Consider the following 23,864-nt stretch of genomic DNA (forward strand, 5'->3'; position numbering starts at 1 on the left):
AGGATTGATTATGTATCAAAATATGATGAATGATCTGTTGTGGTAACACTGGAGCCTTCTTTTGGAGCCATGTGAAAACCAAACACTCCTCATCCTGTAGGTTTGCACAGTGACAATGATGGAAATGCTGGTAATGTGAAGCAGATACCTCCTAATTCTCTCCAGCACTTAAACTTTGAAGAAAATATGGAAAACCAGAAAGAACACAGAATTGAGGCAGACAATAAAAATATTCCAAGGAGCAGACTTAGTGACTTGCAGAAGATGAAGCAAAGTAAGTTGAGCAATATCATGTACTATAAGATGTTAATAAAATAACTTAATTTTTTATCTGTATTAGTGCCTGTCTGGAAAGTAGGAGCCAGTACAGTGGGTGGCCTGGAGAGTAACCCTGCTAAGAAATGCAGTACAGAACTGTGAAAAAGATTTGCCTTGGTGTGTCCTCTTTTAGATATTCAGTCAATTTAAAAAAATAATTTCCTTTTAGGAATATAAAATGCATTTGGAAGTGACACATTTAAATAGATTAAGTCAAGACTTTCGATACGTGCATGATATTGATTTACTTGTATTTACTACATTGCACTGCTTGACTTAAATATGAATTTTGGACAGTATGTTAGGAGTTCAGCCCTTGCATGGGGGCCCTTGTGGTGGTGTATGTGCTTTGGCCAGAAGTTTGTTCTTCTGTCAGAGGAAACATCTCATCTTGGTTTATTTTTCTTTATTATACAGCTATTAAAAATTCAGATTTAAATTTCTTTATACTCACAGCTAAGCAGCTGTCACTCAGACTTTGGTTTCTCTGATTAAAATTGGTCTGTACTGCAAGAGGACAAGTGACTGCATCAAAACACCTTCAGTCATGAAACTTGGGAGGAAACTGTAGCCTCCTGCTGAGTTAATTCTGTGGACTGGATAAGCAATGGTACAGGAAGAGCAGTTTTGTTGAAATAGCATAAGGAATTGGGTTTAGGGGTCAGTGGGAAGAATTCTGAAAGCTCAGGTCAGGCTCAGGACTGTGAAACTATGGATTCATTTTTGTCATAAAGGTTTAGTTTGGGAAGTTTGCTTCATTAGAGTGACTGCTGCAGTTTCTCTTCATGGTCTAGAACCATATAGAATCTTGGAGAAACTGCAGGAAAAAAACCTGTTAATCAGCTTGAATACCATATGACAAGTGGTTAATGTGGATTTTCCAGGACCAGATTGTGTCCAAGTGATAAGGTCTGGAAAGTAGGCAGGCAAGCAGCAAAAACAGGGATACAGCTTCATTGTAGGCAAGGAATGAATTGTATTGGGTGGGTGCACAACAGTCAGAAAAGGATATTCCCAGCACAGGTATTGCTGCCAGTTGTATTTGGATAACAAAGATGCTTCCTTTGCTTGGCAGAGTGCTGGGAGATCAGCAGTGAGTGAGATGTGGGTTCAGCCAGGGGAACATCCATAAACATAACAGCAGTTTGCCATTAAGAGTGGGGACTGACAGGCTCAGAGTCAGTGCCAAGAGCAGCTGAGCAGTTCAGAGGTGATGGGGTCAGCACAGGGGATTGGTCACACCTTGGAAGTGAGGTTGTTCTTCTGGGGTGTGTTAACAGGAATGTCAGATAGGAAGCTGGAGTCATTAACTCTGTTTTACCTACAGCTTGTGAGGCCATCCTCAGGCTCTGAATATCAGAGAGAGATGATGGGATGCCAGAAGGAATTCTGCAGAGTTAAAAAAAAATAATTAAAAAATTAGGATTTAGTATGGGGAGGAAAAAGCTCTAGAAAGACCAGGGTTGAAGAGGTAAGGAATGAACATGAATTTACTGTTTGGTTTTGGGTTTGTTTTACAAACAGCTCTTTATGGAAGGCTGCAGTTGCTTTAACAGTGCCCACGGATGAAGAGGAGAGAGGTGCATTCCAGGCTGACAGGCAGCCTGTGCAGGCTGTGTCCTGAGGTGTGAGGGACTCTTTGGTTTATCAAAGGAGTTTCTTGAGGATCCTGCACTTGTCACTGAGCTGGCAGAGCCTCAGGGTTCAGTGGTGGGGTCTGGCAGGGCAGTGATGTAGGGGGAACATCTCCCTCACAGCTCTGAGGGGGCACCTCAGGCATCCTCACGGGTTTGACTTTGCCTTTTCTCTTTGCTTCTTTGTATTTGGAATAACTTGGATTGTGTGTTGTGGTGATGCAGTGAGGGAGAGCCTTCAGCACCTCTGGAAATGGCTAACCCAGGTTTGTAGGAGATTTGCTTCCCAGTTCTGCTCTGTGAGGTCCCTTGGTGATGGATCCATCCCCAGGTGTCACTGCAGCTCCCTGCCTGGGCTCTGGGTCACTCAGCAGCAGCAGCAGCAGCCCCTGGGCTGAGCCAGGAACCATCACTGCTCAGGGACCCAGCTTTGAGCAATGCCCCAGGGTCTCTTCAGAAATCATCTCAGGAGATGTTACCTGCAGGTTCTGGCATGGTGACATCCCCCTGGGGCTTGAGGAGAGCACATCCCCCTGTGCCTGCATCATGGACATGGGCTCCTGCTTGGGGAGATCCCAGATCTTGTCTGATTCAGAATGCAGCTGGTGCATTGCTGGCAGCTCCTGTGGTGTTTGTCTGAGGGTTGGGTGTCCCCACACCAGTCTGTGCCTGGTGTTGGTGTCCTGGTGTCCTCCCAGTGATGGGTGAGAAGCCAGATGCTGCCTGAGCCTTTTGTACCCCTGGCTCTGCCTGCACGGGCAGGGGAGTTGCTGTCAGCACCCACCCAGCCCAGAACCACTGCTGGGAAATGTCTGTGTGCTCAGGCTCAGCCTTTCCCCCCTTCCCTGAGCTGAACCCCAAGTGCTCAAAGCAGAAGGAATCCCCTGTAGAGACAGAGCAGCTGCCCCTGGGCTGGGCTGCTCACCTCAGCTTCAGGTCCCTGGGGGCATGCTGTGCTTCCCTGGGCCTTTGGCATATTTTAACCTTCTGTCAGCTTAAATTTCTTTGCCACAGTATTTCCAGCATATCTTCAGGCTTGGGTTTGCCCTATGTTAAGAGCATTCAGTTGTTTTTCCATGGCTTGTTTTATATTTAACATGTGCCAGTTGTACAGTTCTATATCAATGAGGTGTCCAGAAATGCAAACAATAACAGCAAGGATCACTCAGACATGAACAGAGAATGAATAATGTATTAAACTTCCAATTTCCAAACAGATCACGGTTTCCTTTTGCTTATTTTCTGAGAATAACTGGAACTTGTGTTTCTGTACATTTGAGCTGCACTGGATGTGATTCTGCTGCTTTTCTTCCCTACCTGCACTGTTACTCTGTCCTGATTTTTATATATTGCCACATATGATTAGTTTTGTTGTATTCATTTCATTTTTACATCCATCCTTTTTAACCCCAGCCTCCTTTTTAATCCTAACACTGAAATCATGTTCTCCAGTTTTTCTTCTGTGTTTAATTGCTTCCACTGCAGGTCCCTTCCCAGCTGCCTTGGCAGACTCTTTCCTCAGTCTGTTTCCAGCCTGCAGGAATTCTATTGCACTTTAATCCTGTTTTTTTCATGTATCCATAGTCCCTCCAGCCTCTGCAGCCTCACTGTGGGGTTCTTTAAGCAGTGGGCAAGCAGACTGAGCTCTGTTGGACTTGGAGAGATCTCCTTGTGTCCCATTAACCACCAGCTCAGAGCTGGACACCCCCCATTCATCCTTCACTCTGTGCTTGGCTGACTTGAGTTGCTTCAGCTGATTCTCAGTTTTCTTCAGCATTGTTTCAGGATCTGGGACTATTCTTAATTCTTCTCAGGGAGACAAAAACACTGAATTTGGAACATTTTGAAAACTGCTGAAGCTGAGCAGGGAAGCAGAGTGAAAAGGCAAATGAGTTGGTTAAAGCAATCAGCTCGGAGATGGGAGGCAGCCTGGTGCTTGGTTTCCCCCTGGCAGAGGGTGCAGACTCAGCAGACAGAGCAGCAACAGATTGCTCCATGGTGTGGGGAAAAATCTCTGTGAAAAATAACTTCTACTGTGTGCCCATCACCATTTTGAGACTGAAAACTTTTCTTAGTGTTTGTAGGTGATCCAAGGCCAGAGCTCTGTTTGGATGCTTACTCTTGCTCTCTTCTCCAGAGGGTGATGTTTCTAACCCAGCTTTCACGAGGTGCTGGGTGACCAAGCTTTGTGTCCTTTGTGCACATAAACCTTGTTCTCCCCCTGCCCTCTCCCTGCTCCCCCTTTCTCCTCCAGCTGGGACTCCTACCAAGCCCCCACTGCCTTCCCCTCCCTCTGCTTTCCTGGAGAATCCTCCTGTTCCTTTCCCCTCTGCTTCTGACTTAATCCTTTGGCTCTCCGCAGGCCGGTTCTTTGATGAGAATGAATCCCCTGCTGATCCCCAGCAGGGCTCTAAGCTGGCAGATTATAATGGGGATGATGGGAACGTGGGTGAGTACGAGGCAGACAAACAGGCTGAGCTGGCTTACAATGAGGAAGAGGATGGTGATGGTGGAGAAGAAGACGTCCAAGGTGAGCTTGGGCCTTGTCTCCATCCCATTGCAATCAAATCCATGCTGAGCTCACTTGTTGAATTTGTGTAAAGCTTCCCTGGTTTCAGCTGATCACCAAGTTCTAATGCAGAACCCAGGAGCTTCAGGCAGGCTTTAAAATTTGGTCTTCCTCTCTGTTTGTTGTGTTCAGTGAGAGGATCTGGTTCCTTATTTCAGTCTGTGTACAGTTCCTGCTAGGGGATTCCAGACACTTAAATGTCAGAAATAGTTTTGTCTGAAAATCCCCAGTCTGGTACCTGGCTGTTTTGGGGGTGATCTTTGCTGCTCCTGAGGCAGTTTCCAAATACAGAAGCATAGTTGGTCTTTTTTTTTGTTTGACTGCTGCTTTTGTCACACCTGCCTGGCAGTGGCACCCAGTGAGGTCTCAGTGAGCAGCTCTAAGTGTGTTTTTTATGCATCCTACACAGATTCAACAGGCTCCTGGTTTTCCTTGCTAACCCAACTCCAACTCATTGATCTGGTGCTCACCTAATCCCCGCTCCTGCACGTCCACCCCTGGTGCTCTGCATGCAGCTCAGTCCATCACCACCTCTCCATTGCTTGCCTGCCATGCCTCTGAGTCCCCAGCTGGATGCCTGGTGATGTTTTGTGGAAGGTTGCATGGCTGCAGGCTGAAAATGTTTACATCAACATGGGGAGTGTTAAAGAAAGTGCAAAATAAAGGTGGGGTAGGGTGGGAGCCCAGCTCTGATGGGAGTTCTGCAGACACCTTGGTTTTGATCCTCACAATGCAAGTTCTTTAGCTGGTAGTTTTTCAGACATGTATTTAATTGGTATGCCAGTGTAATTAATGGGAAAAGCTGATCAAAGGCAGCTGATTTCTGTGGGCATGCATCTGGCTATGTGGTGTAAGCAGTTTTTGGCCAGGCTGATAGTTTGAAACTCATGAACAAGCAAAAGAAAAAGTGCAGCTCTGAACCCTGAGCACTTAATTAATGTACTGATAAAACTGAGAACTCTGCTGCTGCTCCAGAAGACGTGGCCTGGTTTGTTACACTTTTCAGCTGAAAGCTGCAGCAGTGGGTTGCAGTCACTCCAGATTTCTAAGGACTGTTGCTCTGGGTGGGGGGGTCACTGGGTTGCAGTTTGCTTGCATGAGCTGGCTGCCAAGTGAAGGTGCAGAAGGATGCAGAGCTGTGGCTGCAGGAGATGTGCTTCTCATGGTTATGAGCTTGTAATGCCAAGGGGAGCATGGTGTGTGCTGCATGTCTGTGTCTGTGGGCTGCAGACCCTGGCAGCTGGTTGGGTTTTCCATGGTTTTACTCCAGTTCCCCTCAGTAAGCACTGGGCTGATGCTGGGCTCCTCTGTACAGTTCCTGAGCTGGATGCCAGAATGCAATTCCCCAAGTTTTAACCAAGGCCAGGAAGCTGTTCCTGCATCCCTGCTCCCTCCTGCCCTTTCCCTCAGGGCTTGGGCTCCTCTTTCCCCAGAGGCAGGGGGGTGGCAGGAGCTGGGCTGCCCGTGCAGCTCTTGCTGTGCCCCAGCTCCTGGTGCTGGGGTGGATCCTCTGGTGGATGGATCCTCAGCTCCTGGTGCTGGGATGGATCCATTGCTGTGGTGGATGGATCCTCAGCTCCTGGTGCTGGGATGGATCCATTGCTCTGGTGGATGGATCCTCAGCTCCTGGTGCTGGGATGGATCCATTGCTCTGGTGGATGGATCCTCAGCTCCTGGTGCTGGGATGGATCCATTGCTCTGGTGGATGGATCCTCAGCTCCTGGTGCTGGGATGGATCCATTGCTCTGGTGGCCTCTGCAGGGGAAGCTCCTGGATCTCAGCAGCAAGGGTTGGGATGGGGAGTGCTGTAACTGGTACCCAGTACCACAGCATCCCTGTGTGCCTCTGACAGGAGGGTAGGGTGGGTGTGATGGAGTGGGCAATTGTTTAAAAGCATAGAAATTGTGGTCGTGTAGCTTGCAGTGCAAGGGGTACTTGGAAAAATCAAGGGCTGGAACTGCAAGTGGCTCATAGAGCTGTTTGCCTTTTGGATGTGCTGCCTCTCAGTTCCTGGCTTTAAATCTGGACTTGGGAAAAATCTTTCTTCTTCTCAGCTCCCCTGTGTAGGTGTGCAGACATCATGGATTTAGCATCTGATAGCAAAGATTAAAGAGGGGCTTGTGGAAGCCTTTCCATGAGGAATAGCCTGAGCAGTGTATGTTACTACCTCAGACTTCATTTCCCAAGCCCTTTGTTGTGCTGTTTCCTCCTTTGATTTGATCCAAGCCAAACGGCACAGCAAGGGGTGCTGCCAGCAGCCTTTAGTCCTTGGACTCGTTTGTTTGCAGGGTAGGAGAGGGTGGAATTGTGGGGGTTGCTGCTAGTGTGGTCATAATTGTTTAGGGAGGGGGAAAAAAACCTGAAATTCTGTCTAAAAACTATTAGAAAAACATCACGTGGTTTTGCGTGAGGTTAGAACAAAGCATGTGGCATGTGCAAACAAAGCCATTTAATTAAGCAGGGTTTTTCTGTTGCCACTGGAAATGTGTGGGCTGGAGATTGAAATTACCAGAGGAAAATACCCAAGTCTGGGAGGTGTGCTCACGTGAATGGCAGCATCCAGCCTGGCATTCCTTCAGCCCTCCACCTGCTGCAAGGCAGGGTGATATTTAAAAAGCTGTTGGCTTCTACTAATATGTTTTTTTTTTTGTGGTGGCTGGGTAGTGGAGGATTATATATATATAAATCAAGTGCTACCCACATGCTGTTTTGGTAGTTTTTTACCCAAGCAAAGCATGGGGACACAAACCTCAGCCTGGTGCTGCTGGGAGGAGGTCTTGTTGGGCACCCTCCTGGCATGCAGGCTGAGGAATAATTATAATTTCTGCACCTAAAGTGTTCAGAGCTCAGTAACTGACACAAATGGAAGTTTTAGGGCTTTCTCACTCCTCGAGGGAAGAAGGATGAGGACCCACACAGGAGAAAGCTGAATTATGGCAGGCAGAATGCAGAGTATTATAAAGATGACTTGGAAAAAAAAAAGTGTATTTTTGTGGTGGATGTTTTTGGGATTTTTAACATTATGATTCTTTGTGAGGCTCAAAACCAAAACCTGAGGAGTAGAAGTCAAGAAGTAGGATGGAGTAGAGTGGTGGAGAGAGACAGTAATTGTCCTGGAAGAGGAGAGGAATCTTCTTTATTCTCCCATGCAAGGACAAGGCTGTAAATCCATCGTCAGACTGAGCCCCAGGCAGCTGGGACAGAGGAGTAGCAGGGGTGAACTTGCTGCTGATCCTGCAGCAGTTCTGACAGAAAACATGGATTTCCACTGAGAAAAGGGTGGAAAGGGCTGAGAGCCACTTTTTAGGGTTTTGAGTGTCTCCTCAGATGTTACCCTCAGGTGTCAGACACAGGCAGTGGTATGGAAAAACAGCAAAAACATTCCTCCAGCATGAGGAAAACCATTCCTGAGAAAGGTGCTGTGCCACTCTGGTGTGGAAGGGAGCATCTTCCAAACCTCAGAGGCAGGTGGAAGGATTTTTACCTTAGCTGTGAAGTACCCAACCTGTGCAAATCTTGGGAGTGTATCAACTCCAGAATGGGTTAAAAAACAGCAGTGTCACTTTCTGAAGTGCTGACTTTGTGGCTGGGTTTTAGTGGAGGAGTTTGAAAGCTTTAAAGGAAAACTCTTAAAATTGGAGCAGTGAGTTAACCAGTTCTGGAATCTCTTAACTCAATAGATCTCTGAAATACAACAAAGCTGTGAGGTCCCAGATCTTCCAGGGACAGCTGGACCTGTGTGTTCTGTGTTTTCCCTGGTGCTTGGATTCCCAGCAGCAGAGGAGTGGAATGGAGCAGATGGGTGCTGGGGAGGGGGGGTGGGTGCTGTGTGTGTCAGCAGCACCACATCAGGGTTGATCCAAAGTGTTTTAATTTGCAGATGATGACGAAAGAGATCTCCAAAATGACCTTACTGATTATGGGAAGGCACACGTCAGTGAGGGTGTTCTGTAAGGCTGGAAGAGGGATGAGGAGAGAGCTGAGGAACTTGAAGTGCTGCAAAACTGAACCATTTTTACTTCAGTCTTTCTTGCTTTAAAGGAAGCTGATAATTACAAGTGATGAGTCGACTCCCAGTCAGCAGAGGAACAGAAGGCAACAGTTCTGTACATATGTACATAGTTGTACTATTGCAAACTGTATTAAAGCCACGGTTTTGTTGTTACATTGAGCCAACTGCTTAGACTGTACCTGATCTGTAACAATCTTTACATTTAAAACCAGTGTTATAAATACAGGCTGGATTGTTTCTGCAATTAGCAAACTTTGTAAACTGGAGAACTTGTACAGTTTGTATCTGATGTGACAAACACACTGTGGAAACAACTACAGCCAAAGGACTCCTTTTCTACAGCGCTGCCCCTGGGAGCAAAGAGCACTCCTGTTCCCCTCCTCCCCTGCTTCCCAGGTTCCAGGTGAGCTCTCAGTCAGAGATGAAAACTCAATGTTTGAAAACCTGCTCCTTGCCTGCTGGCACTGAGGAAAAGGCTGTGACAGTCTGGGGAAGCAACCAACACCTTCATCCTCACAGCCCTGGAGCTCCAGCTGGAAGTCGGTGGCAGTCGGACTGAATAACCCAAAACTTCCTGAAAAAAATTGTGTAACTAACAGCTTGTTTGAAAAGGTAATATAAATAATTCAGCCCAGCTTGTAGGGAGGCTTTGTGTGTGCTAAAGAGAAGCAGCCAAGTCAACATGAAGCCCCAGGAAGGGAGAGCCCTGACCCAGGGTCTGAGCATCTGCCACCTCCCACACGTGGGGTCTCTGCATTGGAAGCTTTGTAAGTTCAAATCCTTTTTGTATTCTGTGTTTAAGCACTTTCTGGATTTTATGGGAATCATTCTGTTGATCTGCAGCAGTGGAAATGAAGGTGATTAAGCCAGCCTGCTTCTCCCAAGGGCTACTGTAGGGCCTAGGACATGGGTGATTGTACTTTCTCTCTGTACTCAGGTTCCAATTTGCAGTAACAGTCGAGGTTTGCTCAGTGCTACTTCCCTGAGCCTTCTACACAAACTCCAGTGCTCATACAATTTTATTTTATTATTTTTGCCACAGGGTTCTTCTTCGAATCAGTCTTAAAGATACAAGAAATAAAGATTTCGGGTTCTGACAATGCAGCTCAAGGTTTTTTTTGTTTGAGTTGAGCTTCTGATTGCATCTTCCTGGGAGGCAGGCAGGGGCAGAGCCTTTTGCACGGTGCAGTGGGCTCCCAGTTGAAAGGAAAATGCTGAACCTGCTCAGAATTAGATACCATACTAATACCACACCATGACTATAAACTTGTACCAGGATTCTAAGAATAGCAGTCTGCAGTAAATACTGTATTTAAGCAATTTTTTTGTTTGTCTTAAGATGTAATTTCACCCCGAATTAGGTGTTAGCTTGATTCTTCTAATGAAAGCAACCATTATGGGTTCTAATAAATTAAAGTTGTTTAAAGTAAGGAGGTTTCTGGCTTTTTTTTTTTTTTTCTTCTTTAGGTGAATGTAGGTGAGGTCTTTGGACACAGCAGCTTGCCAAGCTGTCACACCAGCCAAGTGTCTGAGGAGCCCAGAGCCTCGGGCAGCAAACTCTGTGTCTGAGCTGGAGGCTTTGCCTCTTCTTCTGCCCCTGTGTTTTGGGAAAGTCTCAGTTTGATCTTAGTGGGTATCCTTTTAAGGAATCCAATTTAGGTCACTAAGCACTTTGCCCTCATTATTTAGTGATCCAATGTTTAAAGAATTTTATTTCTAAGGGGAATTGTTCTGTCAAACGAATTCCACTTCAGAAAAAAAAAAAAAAATAAAAAAAATCTGTGTTCTTTTGGCGAAGTGCCAGTGTTTTTAGAGCAATGCTCCTTGCCTTTTTGTTTGTGTTTGGAGGTGGCTTCACCACAGCCCTTTCCTGAGCCCTCTCCCTTCTCACAGACACCTGGCTCCTGCTGCTTCCTCCCCTGCCCCTTTTAGGTCCCCCTGCTCAGTGCCTTCCTCCTCCTCCTCACCCCAGCAGTCCCTGGGCTGCCCTCACCCAGCTGCTGGAGATGACCAACTCTCAAGCTGCCAGTTTAGTGTTTCATGAGCCACTTTATATTTTTTTAACAAGTGCAGTTTGTCTGCTGGCTGAAATCTGCAGTTCCCACCCAACAGGGATTTCACCTCTGCTGAGGAAGGTGGAGGAAAGGAGTGATAAAACTGGGACTGGCTGAACAAACTGCAATCCATGCATGTTTTTCTAATAAAGTTCCATCAAACAAAAATGAGCTCACTCTTGAAAGCCATGAATTTAAAATCCTTGTCACTGGCCTGCTGGCTTTGAGCAGACTCAAAGAAGGGTTGTGTTCAGCAGCACTGTTGGTGTTTATGGGTACAAATGACTAACCTATCTTGATTTTGTTTTTTAAGATGTAATTCTAAAATCCCTATGCCAGCTCTGCTGAGCCAATGCCTGTTTCCATGGCAATAGCAGCATACAAAACGTTGACATATTTCAGAGCCAGCGAGCTACTTAAACATCTGCTTCCCTGAAACCACCAGCTAGACTTTCAAATAAAAACTGGCTGGCACATTTGGTGGAACTGGTTTACAAGAAAAATCAAACAAAGCCTCTGGAACTGACAGCCCAGCCCAGGCCTTGTTAAACAACCCATCCAGGCAGCTGAAGCAGCACACAGCTCACCCTGTTCTTATTTTAAGGCTCATGTTATAAATAATTTTCATGGCAACACATTTATGGAGTTGTCTCTTGAACAAGAAGCTGCTCAGAGGACCAACAAACCCTCTCCCATCTTTTCACCCAGGTTTCATGCACCCTTTTAATCAGAGCTTCACCCTGCAGTGCTGGTGCTGGTGAGGAGTCTGTGTGGGGTGAAGAGGAGCAGCTGCTGCTCACCCCAGCCTGGAAATGCCACTTCTGAACCCAAAACTCAGAGCAGAGCTGCTTGCCAGGGATGGCTTCAGCCAGCCAGGCACACCAGCCTCTAGAAGCCATGGTAGCTGAATTTTGATACCATTCTTCAAACTGAAGAAAAACAAGAAAAAAAAACAAACAAAGGGATGGAGCCTACTTCATTTTGACTGTACCAGGAAACTAAAATTACTTCAGTTATTCCATTTTCTTCTAGAATTATTTCTGATAATTCTTTTCCCTGCATTTACTTGTTAAGGAGTAGCAGCCCCACCCTCACACAACCCTGCAAACACTAAAATAGGGTTAACTACATTTCTTGAAAAAAAGGGTTCCCTACTGACTTGAGATCAAAAGGAAAAAGCACTTTTTCTCAGAGACCACCGATTTTGAAAAGTGAAAAACATTTAAATTTTACAATGTTGAAAAAAACACAGTACATTTGGAGTTAAAAGGACACTTGCTGATAATCCTTGATTCCTTTCTGCCTCCAAATTCTCATCACCCCCACACCCTCAGATGAGCTGGAGGGCAGCAGGGCTGAGGACACCAGAGTTGTCCCTCAGCCAGAACTCCCAGCAGCAGAATTAACTGCTCCCCCTTTGTTGTGTCTTCAGCTTTGCTGGAGACCTTGGGGATGAAAATTAAAATAGCTTAAAAAATAAAGTAAAGCTTGGAAATCTTATCTGGCAAAAGGTACAGAAATTGGTGTTTTATGAAAACATTAAACAGCAAAAGATAAAACATTTTGGGCCCAATTTCAGAACCATGAATTGTTAGAAAGAGAGGTCATAGGCATCTGGCTTTGTAAGCTGTGCACTTTTCCCTCCTCTTCTGGTACCTCATCTGGGTGAGAGAGAGACTGTTCCTGAGCATGCAGGATCTCATCTGTTAATAATCTTACAGAAAACTTAGGAAATTGGCCACGAGAACACATTGTCTTGGGCTGGGTCTTGACAGTCATTTTTTTCAAACCTTTAGAGCTGTGATTAAGTACACAGGAAGGATACACTATTGATACTCACTGAGTACCTACAAAAAATGCTTCTGAAACATAAGGAACATCCTAAAATGGTAAATTTTCCTTGTGCATTCATTTTAAGTAATTGCAACAACATCTGAATCCCTGTCAGGGCTAGCAGTGACTCCAGCACAGCCCCAATTACCCAAACCATTTTGCAACACGTGGTAACATTGCACAAGTTTTACTAACCCAAAGACTTGATTAATACACTTCATTTTTCAATCTGCTAATCCAAATCGTGTTGAAAGTTGCAATCCAATGGACACCTGGTTTTCTGGAGAGGAGGAGGCACCCCCCAGCCCTGAGCTGGTGTCTGCACAACTCTGGGACTGGCAGCACTCAGGGGTCTCTGCTCTGGGATCCTAATCCCACACCTCATGGGAAGGAAGAGGCTCCTCCAAAGGGGGATTCTACTCCCCCCCTGTTTTCCATGGAGTTTGTGAGGGGCTCCTGCTTCACAGGAGGTGAGGAGGGAGGGACTGGCCCCCCTGGATCTTGCTTTATTCAGATGACTTTGGTGGTCCCAGTTTGTGATCCCCTCACATGGGTGTGCAGCAGGGAGCTGCCAGCAGAGAGGCACTGACCCCCCCAACACACTGATCCCCCAACACACTGAACCCCAAAGCAGAGAGGCACTGACCCCCCAACACATTGAACCCCATATCAGAGAGGTACTGACCCCCCAACACACTGAACCCCATATCAGAGAGGTACTGACCCCCCAACACACTGAACCCCATTATCAGAGAGGCACTGACCCCCCAACACACACACCCAGCTGCTGGGGAGGGCTCCATCTCACTGAACCCCCCCCCAATCTCTCTCTCCTGGCAGTTCAGAAGCCAAGGACAGCAACTCCAGGTAGCACCAGATCCCAGGAAGCAGAGTCAGCACCTCCAGGCTGACCACGAAGCTTCAGGGGGGGTGAAACTGGAGCTCAGAAACACTGCTGGTTATCCCCAAAATTACTGAAAGCTGCGGGGTTAAATAAGCAGCAGCTCCCCCTGGCACCCGGGTGGAGCAAGGTTTGGTGCCAGCTGGACACAGGGCAGAGAACTGGACCAGGACCTGGACCTGCTCCTCCTTCAGGGACAAGATGCAAAGCCCAGGTTTTGGTATGCAGCAGAATAATGGGGTAATTAAAAATAAACTGCAGACTGTGACAGCAAGGTCCTTCCAAAAGGAAGAATCCCTCTGAATGTGTTGAACTGTCTGCACCCACTTACACACAGTCATCTCTCCCCATTTTTTAATTAGTCACAACTTTATAGCTTCAAAGCACTGTACAGATATAAACTAATTACCATATAACGACTTGTGTGAGGACATTGAGGAAAATACTGAATTCCTCAAAGACCAAGAGCTGATACCATATCAAAGACCAAGGAAATTACTACGGTTGTCCAATTTCCTAAAGATTTCAAACGCAAAATTAAAGAGAACAGAACACCTGTACCCTCTGCATAACTGACCAAACTTAAAAAAAAAAAAACCTAATTATAAAGGCTGTACCTTAAGAGCACTCACAAGTCCATGTAAATGAATGCTGTGATGCCAAAAATATTCTGCCCAAGGTTAAAATGGGAAAATGCATATTCCTAAGTAATTTCTGATCAGCAAGTGATTGCAGTACTTTGTTTTTATGCCCAGCCCTGAAGAGAAATCTGACTTGAAGAGACATTAGCATACAAATGGGATATGAACTTCCAAAGCTTATGCAACTGTTACTCCATTACAGACAGCTCCAATCAATTACACTGGTAAAAAATCAGAGAATAAATGTTTGTTTCAGTGTAAAAGATGAGCACTCCCTTACACCTCGGAGACATACATGAAATGTGAAGCTGGTAAAAGTTCAGCTTGCTGAAGAGCAGAAAAAATAAAAACAAACCCAAACAGAATTCGATTAATGTTCTCCCTGCCACTTTTATTTTCCTCCCTCCCCTCATCCATACTTCAATGTTCCTTTCCCTTCCTTCCTCCCAAGAAAGGGATGGAGAGGAAACTCATTTCCTCCTAGGATGATTTCATTCACTCTTCAAACCCAGTAAGTGTGGAGCCAGAGGTGTCTTCATCCTCCTTGGTGGGCAAAACCTCAGTATAGCCCTGACTACATCAATTCCAAGTCCCTCTGTAGCAACAAGTGGAAGGAAAACAATTAACAATAAGCTGAAGACTTTGCTGCCGAGGCTGAAGGTTGGTTTCAACAGGTCTGAGAAAGGTGGGCACCTCCACTGAACAGCCACAGAAATAACTCCAGTTATCCCAGTTGGTCCCCACTGCCCAGTGCTGCAGGTCCTCAGCCAAAGCCTTGCCAAAGCTTTCCCAAAGTTACACACATCCCACAAAAGCTAAGACCCAACTGATGAACCCATGGTAGTTTGAGCATCAGGAAAACCAAACTAACCTGGGGGAGCATCTCACCAAAAGGTGAAAAACTGCTCTCTATGAAACTAAAAGTAACCACATTTTTCAGAAGCCTAACAGCCACAAAAAGCATTCTGATTACAATACTCCAAGGACTGAAGTGACAAATTGAAAACAGATACTAACCAACTAATGGTGAATGTGTTTTATTAAATGTTATCATTTTACATTTTCATAGAGATAAAATCATAAACAGTGAGGAGCCCAAGGCCTGCAGAACAACAGCTCTCTTGTAAAGCAAGGATTTTGCAATAGAACATTACATGTTTCTGGTGAATCACAGCATGATTTGCCTGGGAAACATACAGGGCTGACCAGAATTTACAGACCTTGCCATGCCCTTCAGCTCCAGTTCATACATGCAGCAGACCCTCTGCTCAAACAATTTCTGAAAGCTCAGTTATAAAATGCTGCATTAAATCCCCTTGCCCCCCCAGTTCAATTTATGTTCTGCCAGAGGACAAGCCCTGGATGGGGAAGGGGAGCCTTGGCCACTTCATGGCACACCCAGTGACCAGGTCTGTTCTGCACTCACTTCAGACTCATGGATTTGCCCACTCCTGGTGCCTGGAGAACAAGTTCCCTCCATCCCAACTACCCTACAGCCACTAAAGAACTGCATGGACCCCAAGAGACTTCCTCAGCTTCCACCTGCCACAAGAAAAGCCCAAATTTTGTTTGAACTCCTGGCATTTTATGGCCCTAAAACTGTGTTTCTCAGGTAGCAGCAATAAAATCATCAGCAGGCTTGCTCACAGCACAGTGTGCATTACCAGCACTGGCTGCACGTCCTCAGAACAGTGAATCAAAACTCATCTGCAGCTGTCAGAATGTTCTTACCAGTTCCCAAGGTGCAGAAATGTGTAATGGGCTGTGTAAAAGGTTTTTCTCTATCAATATATTTAATACCACTATTTTGATTGCATATTGGAGAAAAGCTGGACTGGAAAATGCTGTTTTACTTGAAGCAAGGTTTTTGAGGTGGAATTAATTTCAGTGTTCACCAGCAGCCTCTGAAGAAATTGTGTATTTGGTAACTTGCTGCTCTATCTGCACCATGGAGAACTTCACCATGCTGCAAATCCAGCTGTCAGCTGCAACCTTTATTCCAGGAAACACCCTGAACTTAAAAGTTAGCATACCTGGATATATTAACTGCCTTCTGTGAGGAGACAGACCAGAGTATTTCATGGGAGCACAAATCTTGCTACAACAAACTAGAAAATGTGAGATTGGGTGCCCTGTATCACTGTGGAGAAACAGCACAGTGCTCTGCAGCAGCTGACTCCAGGACTGAGGAGACTGCATTTCTCTAGTAAAGCACTGGTTTAAATAAAAGAGAAAAAAGCCCAAACAAACAACTGGGGGCAGATGTACCCATTACTAGAATGCAGCAGAGTTTCCAAGCCAGCCAGGAGGAGGGGTGTGGTATTTGCAGAATAACTTCCTGCCAACACAGAAACCATGATACTCTCTAATTCTAATTCCAGTTGAGTCTAGAATTCTAATTGAGTCTACATCAACCTCATCTGTGGAGCCACAGTGGGATTGATAATATGGATACTCCTCAGTTTAACTTCCCAAACCTGGAGGTGAAAATATAACCCCCAGCAACAATCATTCTGTTTATACAACTCTCAGTCTGGCCAGAGTTGCATCCACCTTGGCAAAACACAGAAGATGGAGCTGCTGTCCTCAGAGTGCCAAGGGGTACCTGCAAGAAGGATGCTGAAGGCTGGCAAGAACTCCCAGGAATTCTCCCCAAATCCCCCAGGGAATCAAACCCTTTCCCCAAGCAAAGCCCTCAAGGTGAGGGTTAAGAGATAATCTTAGGAAACAGAATTCTGAGGGATTACCTGATCCCTACACATGTGTCCTGACACATGAAAGAGGAACTCCAGCAGTGCCTGACTTCTGAGTCACGCTGAGCAGTGATGGATGCAAAGCTGGAAGTTAAACCTGAAACAAAATGCAGCCCCTGACTGCAGGGACTTCAAACAGCTTCCCACAGGAGCTGGTGGACTCACCAGTACTTAATCTCTACAACAAACAGGGAAGTCACTCTAAAGCATACAAACACAGAGCTGATGGGTCAGCAAAAAGAAAAAAGAAAAGAAGACTTGGCCAGATACCACAGATGATGAAGAATGGCCTTTCAAAATAACATTCAGAGTATAACATTCAAAGACTGTGCAACATGCTGGCAGCTACACAGGTTTTTTCTCCTTCAGTTGCTCTGTAAAGTAAACGAAACACACACCTAGAATACCTCAGTCTGACAGAGGGCCCAAAATCCACTGTTAGGGAAAAAAAAACCCTACCACTGCCAGTAGAGGAGCCTCTTCTTTGAGCCCAATGCACAGAGCTTCTAAGGCTCCCTGTCTGTGCAGGCAGACACTGCATTCTGGAGCATTTTTACATTTTACACCCAGGCACAGCTCCTGATGGAACCCATCCTGCTCACAGCAGGTGGACCCTACAACTTTTGCCTTCAACCAGCACTATGATTTTACACATTCCCACCCCACATGGGGCAGACAGAACTCAAGACCCAGATGGTCCAGAACCCTCTCCCTGACACAGAACCAGGCAGTTTGAGGAGAGCACCCACCACTGTGGAATACACTTTTTAATATTCTGTAACACAGAAAAGTGCAGTTCTCATTCCCATTAAGATCAGTTTAAACCCTGAGTCATATGCTTTAATCTCTTCTAAATGTTTTTTTGGCTTTCATTACAAAGGCAGAGGACTGTTTTGGTGTTCACACAAATATCTGCTTGCTTTGAATCCTGCTGAATGATTTCCGCTGGCAGCTCCTTCCATGCTAATTACATGGTTTGCAGAACTATTTCCACCTACCATTTTTCAAAACTCCCACTTTCCAAGTATCAGTGAATGCCCTTTTGGGCTTGTACTATGAGACATCACAAAGTTATCTTGCCATACTAGTTCCTCTTAATGGACTGACAAACAATCTTAATGAAGTTTTAACATGTCCAAGCTAACCTTTTTCACAGCTGATCATACAAAAAATATTCAAGTGCTATGGTTAATGAGTGTGCTCAGAAATACTTTAATGCTCCAAAACAAAAAAGCTACCTGTTCTGAATGAGGACTACAGCTTCCACTGCCTTTTTATTGCCTCCTTTCTTGAGAAGCTATAGTAAAATTAGCTTTATAATGCCTTCTGCTAAAGATTAACAGAGTCCTGTGATAGAATTCTAAACCAAATCTCAGCTTCCCAGCAGCAGATGTGGTTCTATTTAACAAGCTAATAAATGTTTTAAGTGAGTAGAGCTGGGACTTTTTTTAATATAACCCAGGTTTAAAAGCTAAGAGGGCAGTCAATAGGTACTAGAAAAAATAAACACACAATACCTGTGTGGGTCGCTGCCTTCTGCTGTATTGAAGGACTCGAGCTACTTTTGCAAAAATATTTGATTTTCAGCAATAACTTGAGAAGTTATCCTAGGATCCTAACATGTGTCAGCCTGAGAACTGAGGACTTCTGTTTGAAAAGCTTGGTGGATACAAGCGATCATCAAAGGAAAGAAAAATTAGAAATTCAAGTTCAGTAGAATGCAAATCACAAACCTAACCTCACTGTATCCTTTTACCCTTCAGTGTGTGAGACGAACAAGCTGCTCCATCACTCAAATACTAAGGCATGCAGCATCCTCGACATTTCACACCGAAAGAGTCTGCCTAAAACAAAACAAAAAAAAAAAAGAGAAAGTGGGAATAAATCTTGACACTACACTACACGGGCGCCTTGAAACAGCAACTCAAACCACAGCCCCAGCACTGCCCCGTGCTTTGGAAAAGCTGCCTGAACCCAAACCCGGGCAGCTCGGCCAGAACCAGGAGCTCTCTCCCTCTCCCCCTCCCTCCCGCCGGGAGCCAGCAGCCGCCTGGGCCCCGGGGACCGGACCGGACCGGGGGACATTTCCCCGCAGCCAGAACGGGAGCGAAGCCGCTCGGGCAGGGGCAGCCTCAGCCTCCCCCGGGGCTCCGAGCCCCCTCCCGACCCTTCCCGGGGCAAAGCGGGAACACGCCGGGAAACGCTCCCTTCCATCCCTTCCTCCCTGCCGCAGCCTCCCCCGGCCCGGAGCCGCTTCCCGGAGCAGCGCCCGGGCACAACGGGCGAGGTCCTCCCCGCCGCGGCCGCCTCCTCCGGGGAGAACCAAGCCGGCCCCGGCCCCGGCCCGCTCACCCCTGCCCTGCTGCTCCCCGGGCCCGCAGCAGTGCAGTCCGGTTCGGTTCGGTTCGGTCCGGTCCGTCCCGGGAGGCAGCGCCCTGCAGCTCCCCCGCCCCTCAGGCCCCGGTGGGACCGCGGCCGCCCGCGCCTCCCCCCGCAGCTCGCGCCCCCTCCCCTCAGGCCCCGCGGGACCCCGCACCGCCCGCGCGCCCCCTCCCCGCACCGCTCCGCACCGCTCACCCCTCACCTCACCTCAGGGCGCGGCGGCCCGGCCCGGCCCGGCGCCAAGAGAGCGAAGCGGCCGCTGCCTCCTCCGCGTTGGGGCACTCTCGGCCGCGGCGCCTCAGGCGCAGCCTCCCGCCCTTGGCGGCGGCGGCGGCTCCCGGCCCGGGGAAGAGGCGTCCGGGCCCTCTCCCGCACCCGCGCCGCGTCCCGCGGCTCTCGGCCCTCCCGCCGGCCCCGCCGCCTCGGGGCGCCGCTCCCCGCGCCAGGCCCCGGCTTCCCTTCTTCCCGGCCTGCCCCGGCGCCGCCGTCCCCAGGCCCCCCTCCCCCGGCCGGGCTGCGCCTGCGCGGCGGCCCCTCTCCCCATCCGGGTCCCTCCGTGCGGTGTAGCAGGTCGGTAGGCGGGAAATGGCGACTGGCTGCTGAGCGGCTGCGGAGCGCGGAGCCCCGCTGGCGGTGTAAACACAGCGGCGCCCGCCCGCCCGCCCCGGCCCGGCCCGGCCCGGCCCGGCAGCGGGGGACCCGGACACCGGGGGCCCGCCTCCCCGGCACCCCGCACCCGCAGGTAACTGACGCGGCGGCTGAGGCGGCGCGGGGTCCCAGCCCGGGATCAGGTGGGAAAGCGAGGGGTGGCCGCTCCGGAGTGACCGGCGGGAGCCTCCCCTCAGGCCCTGCCCCGCCGCGGGCCCCTGCGCCCCGCGTCCCCGCCCGCCCGCCCCTCGGGTTCCGCGCCCCGCTGCCTGCGGAGACACCGCGTCCCTCCCCGCTCACCTCCCCTCGCCGCCCGCGGAGGCCACCCAGCCCCCGCCGGCACGGACCCGGGGCGCAGCCCTCCCGGGCCACCCCCCCGGCCCCGGGGGAGCGGGCGGTGCGGCTGTCACCCCCGCGCTGACACCCCCCGCCTCCCCCTCTAGGCCGAGGCCTGCCGTGAGGCTCCTCCGCCCGCCGCCCCCCGTCCTGTCCCGTCCCGCCCGTCCCGTCCCGCTCCGGGGGGGGTTGCGGGGGCGCGTCCCGGGCCGGGCCGCTCAGGGGGCGTAGCTCGGCGGGGCTGCATCCCGGCCCCGGCTCCCTCGGTCGGGCCATGCCCGGCGCCGGTTCCCGCGGAGCAGCGCGCAGGACGTGCCTGTTGCTGGCTGGTGCCGCCCGAGCGGCAGCGCTGGACGCGGCTGTCACCGGCCCGGGAAGGGGGCACGGGCGGGGGGCTGCCGCCCCGCTGCCTCCCCGGAGGATGCCGGGCTCCGGCGCGGCGCCGCGGGCTGCCCGGGCACGGATCCGGGTCGGAGGAAGGGATGTCAGGGGGGAATAACACCAACTTTGTCCGCTGTCACTTGTGGGAGAAGGCGGCCGGGATGGACCGGCCGGTAAGGGGCAGGACCACCGCCACCTCAGCCCGGTACCGGCGGTCCCTGTCAGCACCGTGAGCACGTTGCATGCCACATTGATTATCTGCTGTCGTACTGAGGAGTCCCGAGCAAGCCTGTTGCTCGATCTGAGGGCACTGAGGAGCAGACCCCAGGACAGCCCTCACTGTTTCCTGGGGGCTGCTCTGGGGGGCTCCAGCCTGGAGCTGCCCTGGGTGTTTCTTTCTCTGCGGTGATTTGTAGCACTTGTTCTGATCCCAAGCCTGTTGGGTTTGGGAGGGTTTTTTTGCGGCCTTCCAGCTGCTTGTTGTGCACTCTTGAAAGTAATTTTGATCTTGTAATTATTGACTTTGCCTGTCTTGATAAGTTTCCACTGTTACAATACAGTAGCCCACGAAGAGGATCCCTAAGTACAACTATTATTCTGTTGCCTTGGGCAAGTCACAGCCTCTTTTGCCATTTCTCCATCAGTAAAATGGGGATAATAATACCTCAGAGAGTTGTTACAAGAAGTAGTTAATGTTTGTAGAGGGCTTAAAAGACCTAAGTGTTATTAATTAAGCCCCATGACACATTAAGGTAAGAGTTAGCGAACCAGGTTTACACATGGATGAACTGAGGCAGGAAGAGATTATGATTTAGCTAGAGTAATGTATTGGATCTGTGACAATAGCAGAAAACAAGTTGTAACTACTTCATGCTGTAGGCACAAGCAAACAGTTCTGTATAACAGATAGACTTCTAAGATTATTTGCCCCTCCCTCACCCCCCTTCCAATTTCAAGCTTTTCTACTTCAGGAGGTTTTGCCTGTGTGACTTCCAGTTGACTGGATAGCTCCAAGGACACTTGTGGCTTGCCCACTTAAAAGTGCTTCAGCAGTTTTCATAACAAGATACATGATCTAGGATGCAAGCCAAATCCCAACTTAAATTCCATAAAACATTCTCCACTTTTCCCCGGAAAACACTGTGTGGAGCTGAGTTTAGACTTGATCCCTTTCCAGTCAGTGGAGCAGGCACTAAAGCTGACATTCCTGTTTCATTTAAGAAAGTTCTTTCATGAAAGAACAAATGCTCTTGTCGGTCTGTCCCAGGGATTTAATGGGACAGCTAGGTAATTTTTCTGAAGATGTAAACATTCCACGTATGCTGCAGCTGTGCTGCATTTTCATAAGTTAAAGATAATTTTCCATCTTGAAGCTTCCACTGCAAGTGATGGGAACTTCCTGCCACTGGGCTGATTCCTCAGCACACTGACCTGACACTGTTGCAGGCTGAACAGCATTAAGCAGTTAAAAAAAATATAAGTCTACTGCATTCAAAATGAAACTTAATCTTCATCTTACAGAGTTTTTCCATACTATATTTGTTTTTATTTTCTTTGATCACTTGTAATGCTGCTGAAGTTGACACCAACATAAACAGTGTTTGGAGAAAACTTTAAGAATCATGGTCTGTCTCCTGACAGTTTTCTATGCAAATATTTCATCCCCATGGAAGAAACTTTTTCTTGGGTGTAAGCAGAGTAATAACTTGGAGTACTCTGACATTTTTTTGTAAAAACCGTTACTGAAAGTCAAACAGAACTATTCTGGCAAGAGCTTCCAAGAAAAGCTTGAGCAGGGGAGTTGGGCAAGATGATCTCCAGACTTCCCTTCCAACCTCAACCATTCTGTGAGTCTGTACAAGTGGGATGCACCAAGTTGAACTGGAATTTGGCAGAAATTTGAAATTAATGTGCATTTCTAGACACATGTATGCTCTTGACAGGAGCTTGAGACTTCTTACCCTTTTGAAGGAGTGACTGGAAGTTCCAGAACATCATCATGATAATTTCAAGATCAGAGCTGAAGCCACTGTGACTGTAGAATTCTGAAATTGACTTTTACAGTTTATGGTTTGCAGCTTTTCCCTGTTCAAGCCCTGCCCAAGTTCTTCCCCCTCCATGTGTTGTCACCTGGTGTCCCGGGGGAGCCAGTTCCTAGGTGTGTAGGTTTTGGACTTTGATAATGTCAGCACAGGACTGTTAGGATTCTCTCAGGTTTAAGGGCTCTGTTACCCCCTGGCCACCCCCTCCATCCTTATTCCATCCATTCTCAGGAGCTTGCTTCTCCAGAAGTGCCTTTCTGAGTCATTCCTGGGAATGGACCAGAGATGACAGATCTTATTCTTATTGGCCCTGAAAGTACAGGACTAAGTCTGGATGACATTCCTGCACTGGCTGGCAGCTTAGATTGCCACCAAAGTGTTGGCACCCAACTCTTGTAAATTTTAAATGGAAGGTTGTTTTTCATCTATTGTGTATGAAGAGTTCATTTGGTGTTTATGCATCCCAGTTAAGTCTTCAGAAAATGTAAATACACCCCATGAATGCATGGTTGATTAATCAAATTTGTAATGGATTAGGATTTTTAGGGGGCAGACTGTTTAAATTGAGTCATTCTGCTCTGATCTTGTAAGGGAGCAGTAAGCTCTTCACCAGCTTGTTAAAAGAGGAGCTGCCTAGTGGGGCTGTGAGCAGTGTTGGGCCCTATAGAGTACTTTAAACACAGGTTAATTTGCTCAAGTGCAGTGCTAGTTCAGTGCAGTGTCTCTCTCCTGATTGCTTGGAGGAGAAACTCATACAGTGAGATACTTGAAAAGCAATCTACCATGTTGTGTGCATGTTGAGTTGCCTAGATGGCCATCATTTAGTATTTTAGAAAAATAAATATTTTACATTCACAGGTGAAGACATTTTCAATAGCTCTTGAACAAATAAAGTGTGAAATCATCCACCTCTAAAGCAACCAGTTTGAGGCTGGATAGTAGCTTCCCAGTTGGCAGTCTTCACTTTTTCTAAACAGATTACTTCTCACTCAGATCAGTTTCAGTAATTACTTAAAAGATCCTCCTAGCTATGGGAAGTAAGGAGTTCTGTCCTTGTGCCTCATAATCTGAGGGAAACACTTGCCAGGACAGGAGCTGAGCACCAGCCCGAGGTGCATTTCCAGCTTTGCCAGCAGTGTCTGATGTGTGATCTGCCCCGTGTGCTGCCCCAGCTGCTGGGGTGGTACCTGAGTGATGCCAAAGCCAGGGGAAGAAACGTGCAGGACAGGATGAACTCAGCAGCCACATTGATCTCTGCTGCATGGTGACATCAAAAACACAGCTCCCTGTGGGGAAAGTTTTCTGAGAGTCCAGCCCCATCAATCAGATTTCTATGCATCCAGCTAAAAATAGCCCAGAA

At 48.1% G+C, this 23,864-nt stretch overlaps 2 protein-coding genes and 1 long non-coding RNA gene across 6 annotated transcripts in view; 2 read left to right on the plus strand and 1 right to left on the minus strand.

Annotated features, from left to right (window-relative positions):
* GOLM2 (golgi membrane protein 2) overlaps positions 1–9,633 on the plus strand; it is a 21,860-nt gene extending 12,227 nt beyond the window's left edge. The window contains exons 8-10 of one of the 4 annotated variants that reach the window (XR_011727878.1): positions 101–274; positions 4,315–6,034; positions 6,239–9,633. Coding sequence is in view for 3 of the 4 variants with exons in the window: in XM_071754068.1 (XP_071610169.1) it covers positions 101–274; positions 4,315–4,482; positions 8,402–8,475 (416 nt within the window). In the remaining variant the exon portion in view is untranslated. Of the gene's footprint in view, positions 1–100; positions 275–1,842; positions 3,169–4,314; positions 6,035–6,238 lie in introns of those variants that run through there. The other 3 variants (XM_071754068.1, XM_071754069.1, XM_071754070.1) reach the window with 3 other exon arrangements.
* LOC139800697 (uncharacterized) lies at positions 8,641–17,212 on the minus strand. The gene is made up of 3 exons (XR_011727879.1): positions 15,538–17,212; positions 13,102–15,492; positions 8,641–13,022 (listed from the first exon to the last, which is right to left on the minus strand). It is a non-coding gene; the product is annotated as an uncharacterized lncRNA (long non-coding RNA).
* Positions 17,213–19,689: 2,477 nt separating this feature from the next.
* Positions 19,690–23,864, plus strand: part of CTDSPL2 (CTD small phosphatase like 2) — a 32,638-nt gene continuing 28,463 nt past the window's right edge. Inside the window, exon 1 of the mRNA XM_071754065.1 lies at positions 19,690–19,839. The gene's annotated coding sequence lies outside the window, so the exon portion shown is untranslated. The remainder of the gene's footprint in view (positions 19,840–23,864) is intronic.

Source organism: Heliangelus exortis, chromosome 11, assembly GCF_036169615.1.
Source record: "Heliangelus exortis chromosome 11, bHelExo1.hap1, whole genome shotgun sequence".
Lineage (NCBI taxonomy): Eukaryota > Metazoa > Chordata > Aves > Apodiformes > Trochilidae > Heliangelus > Heliangelus exortis.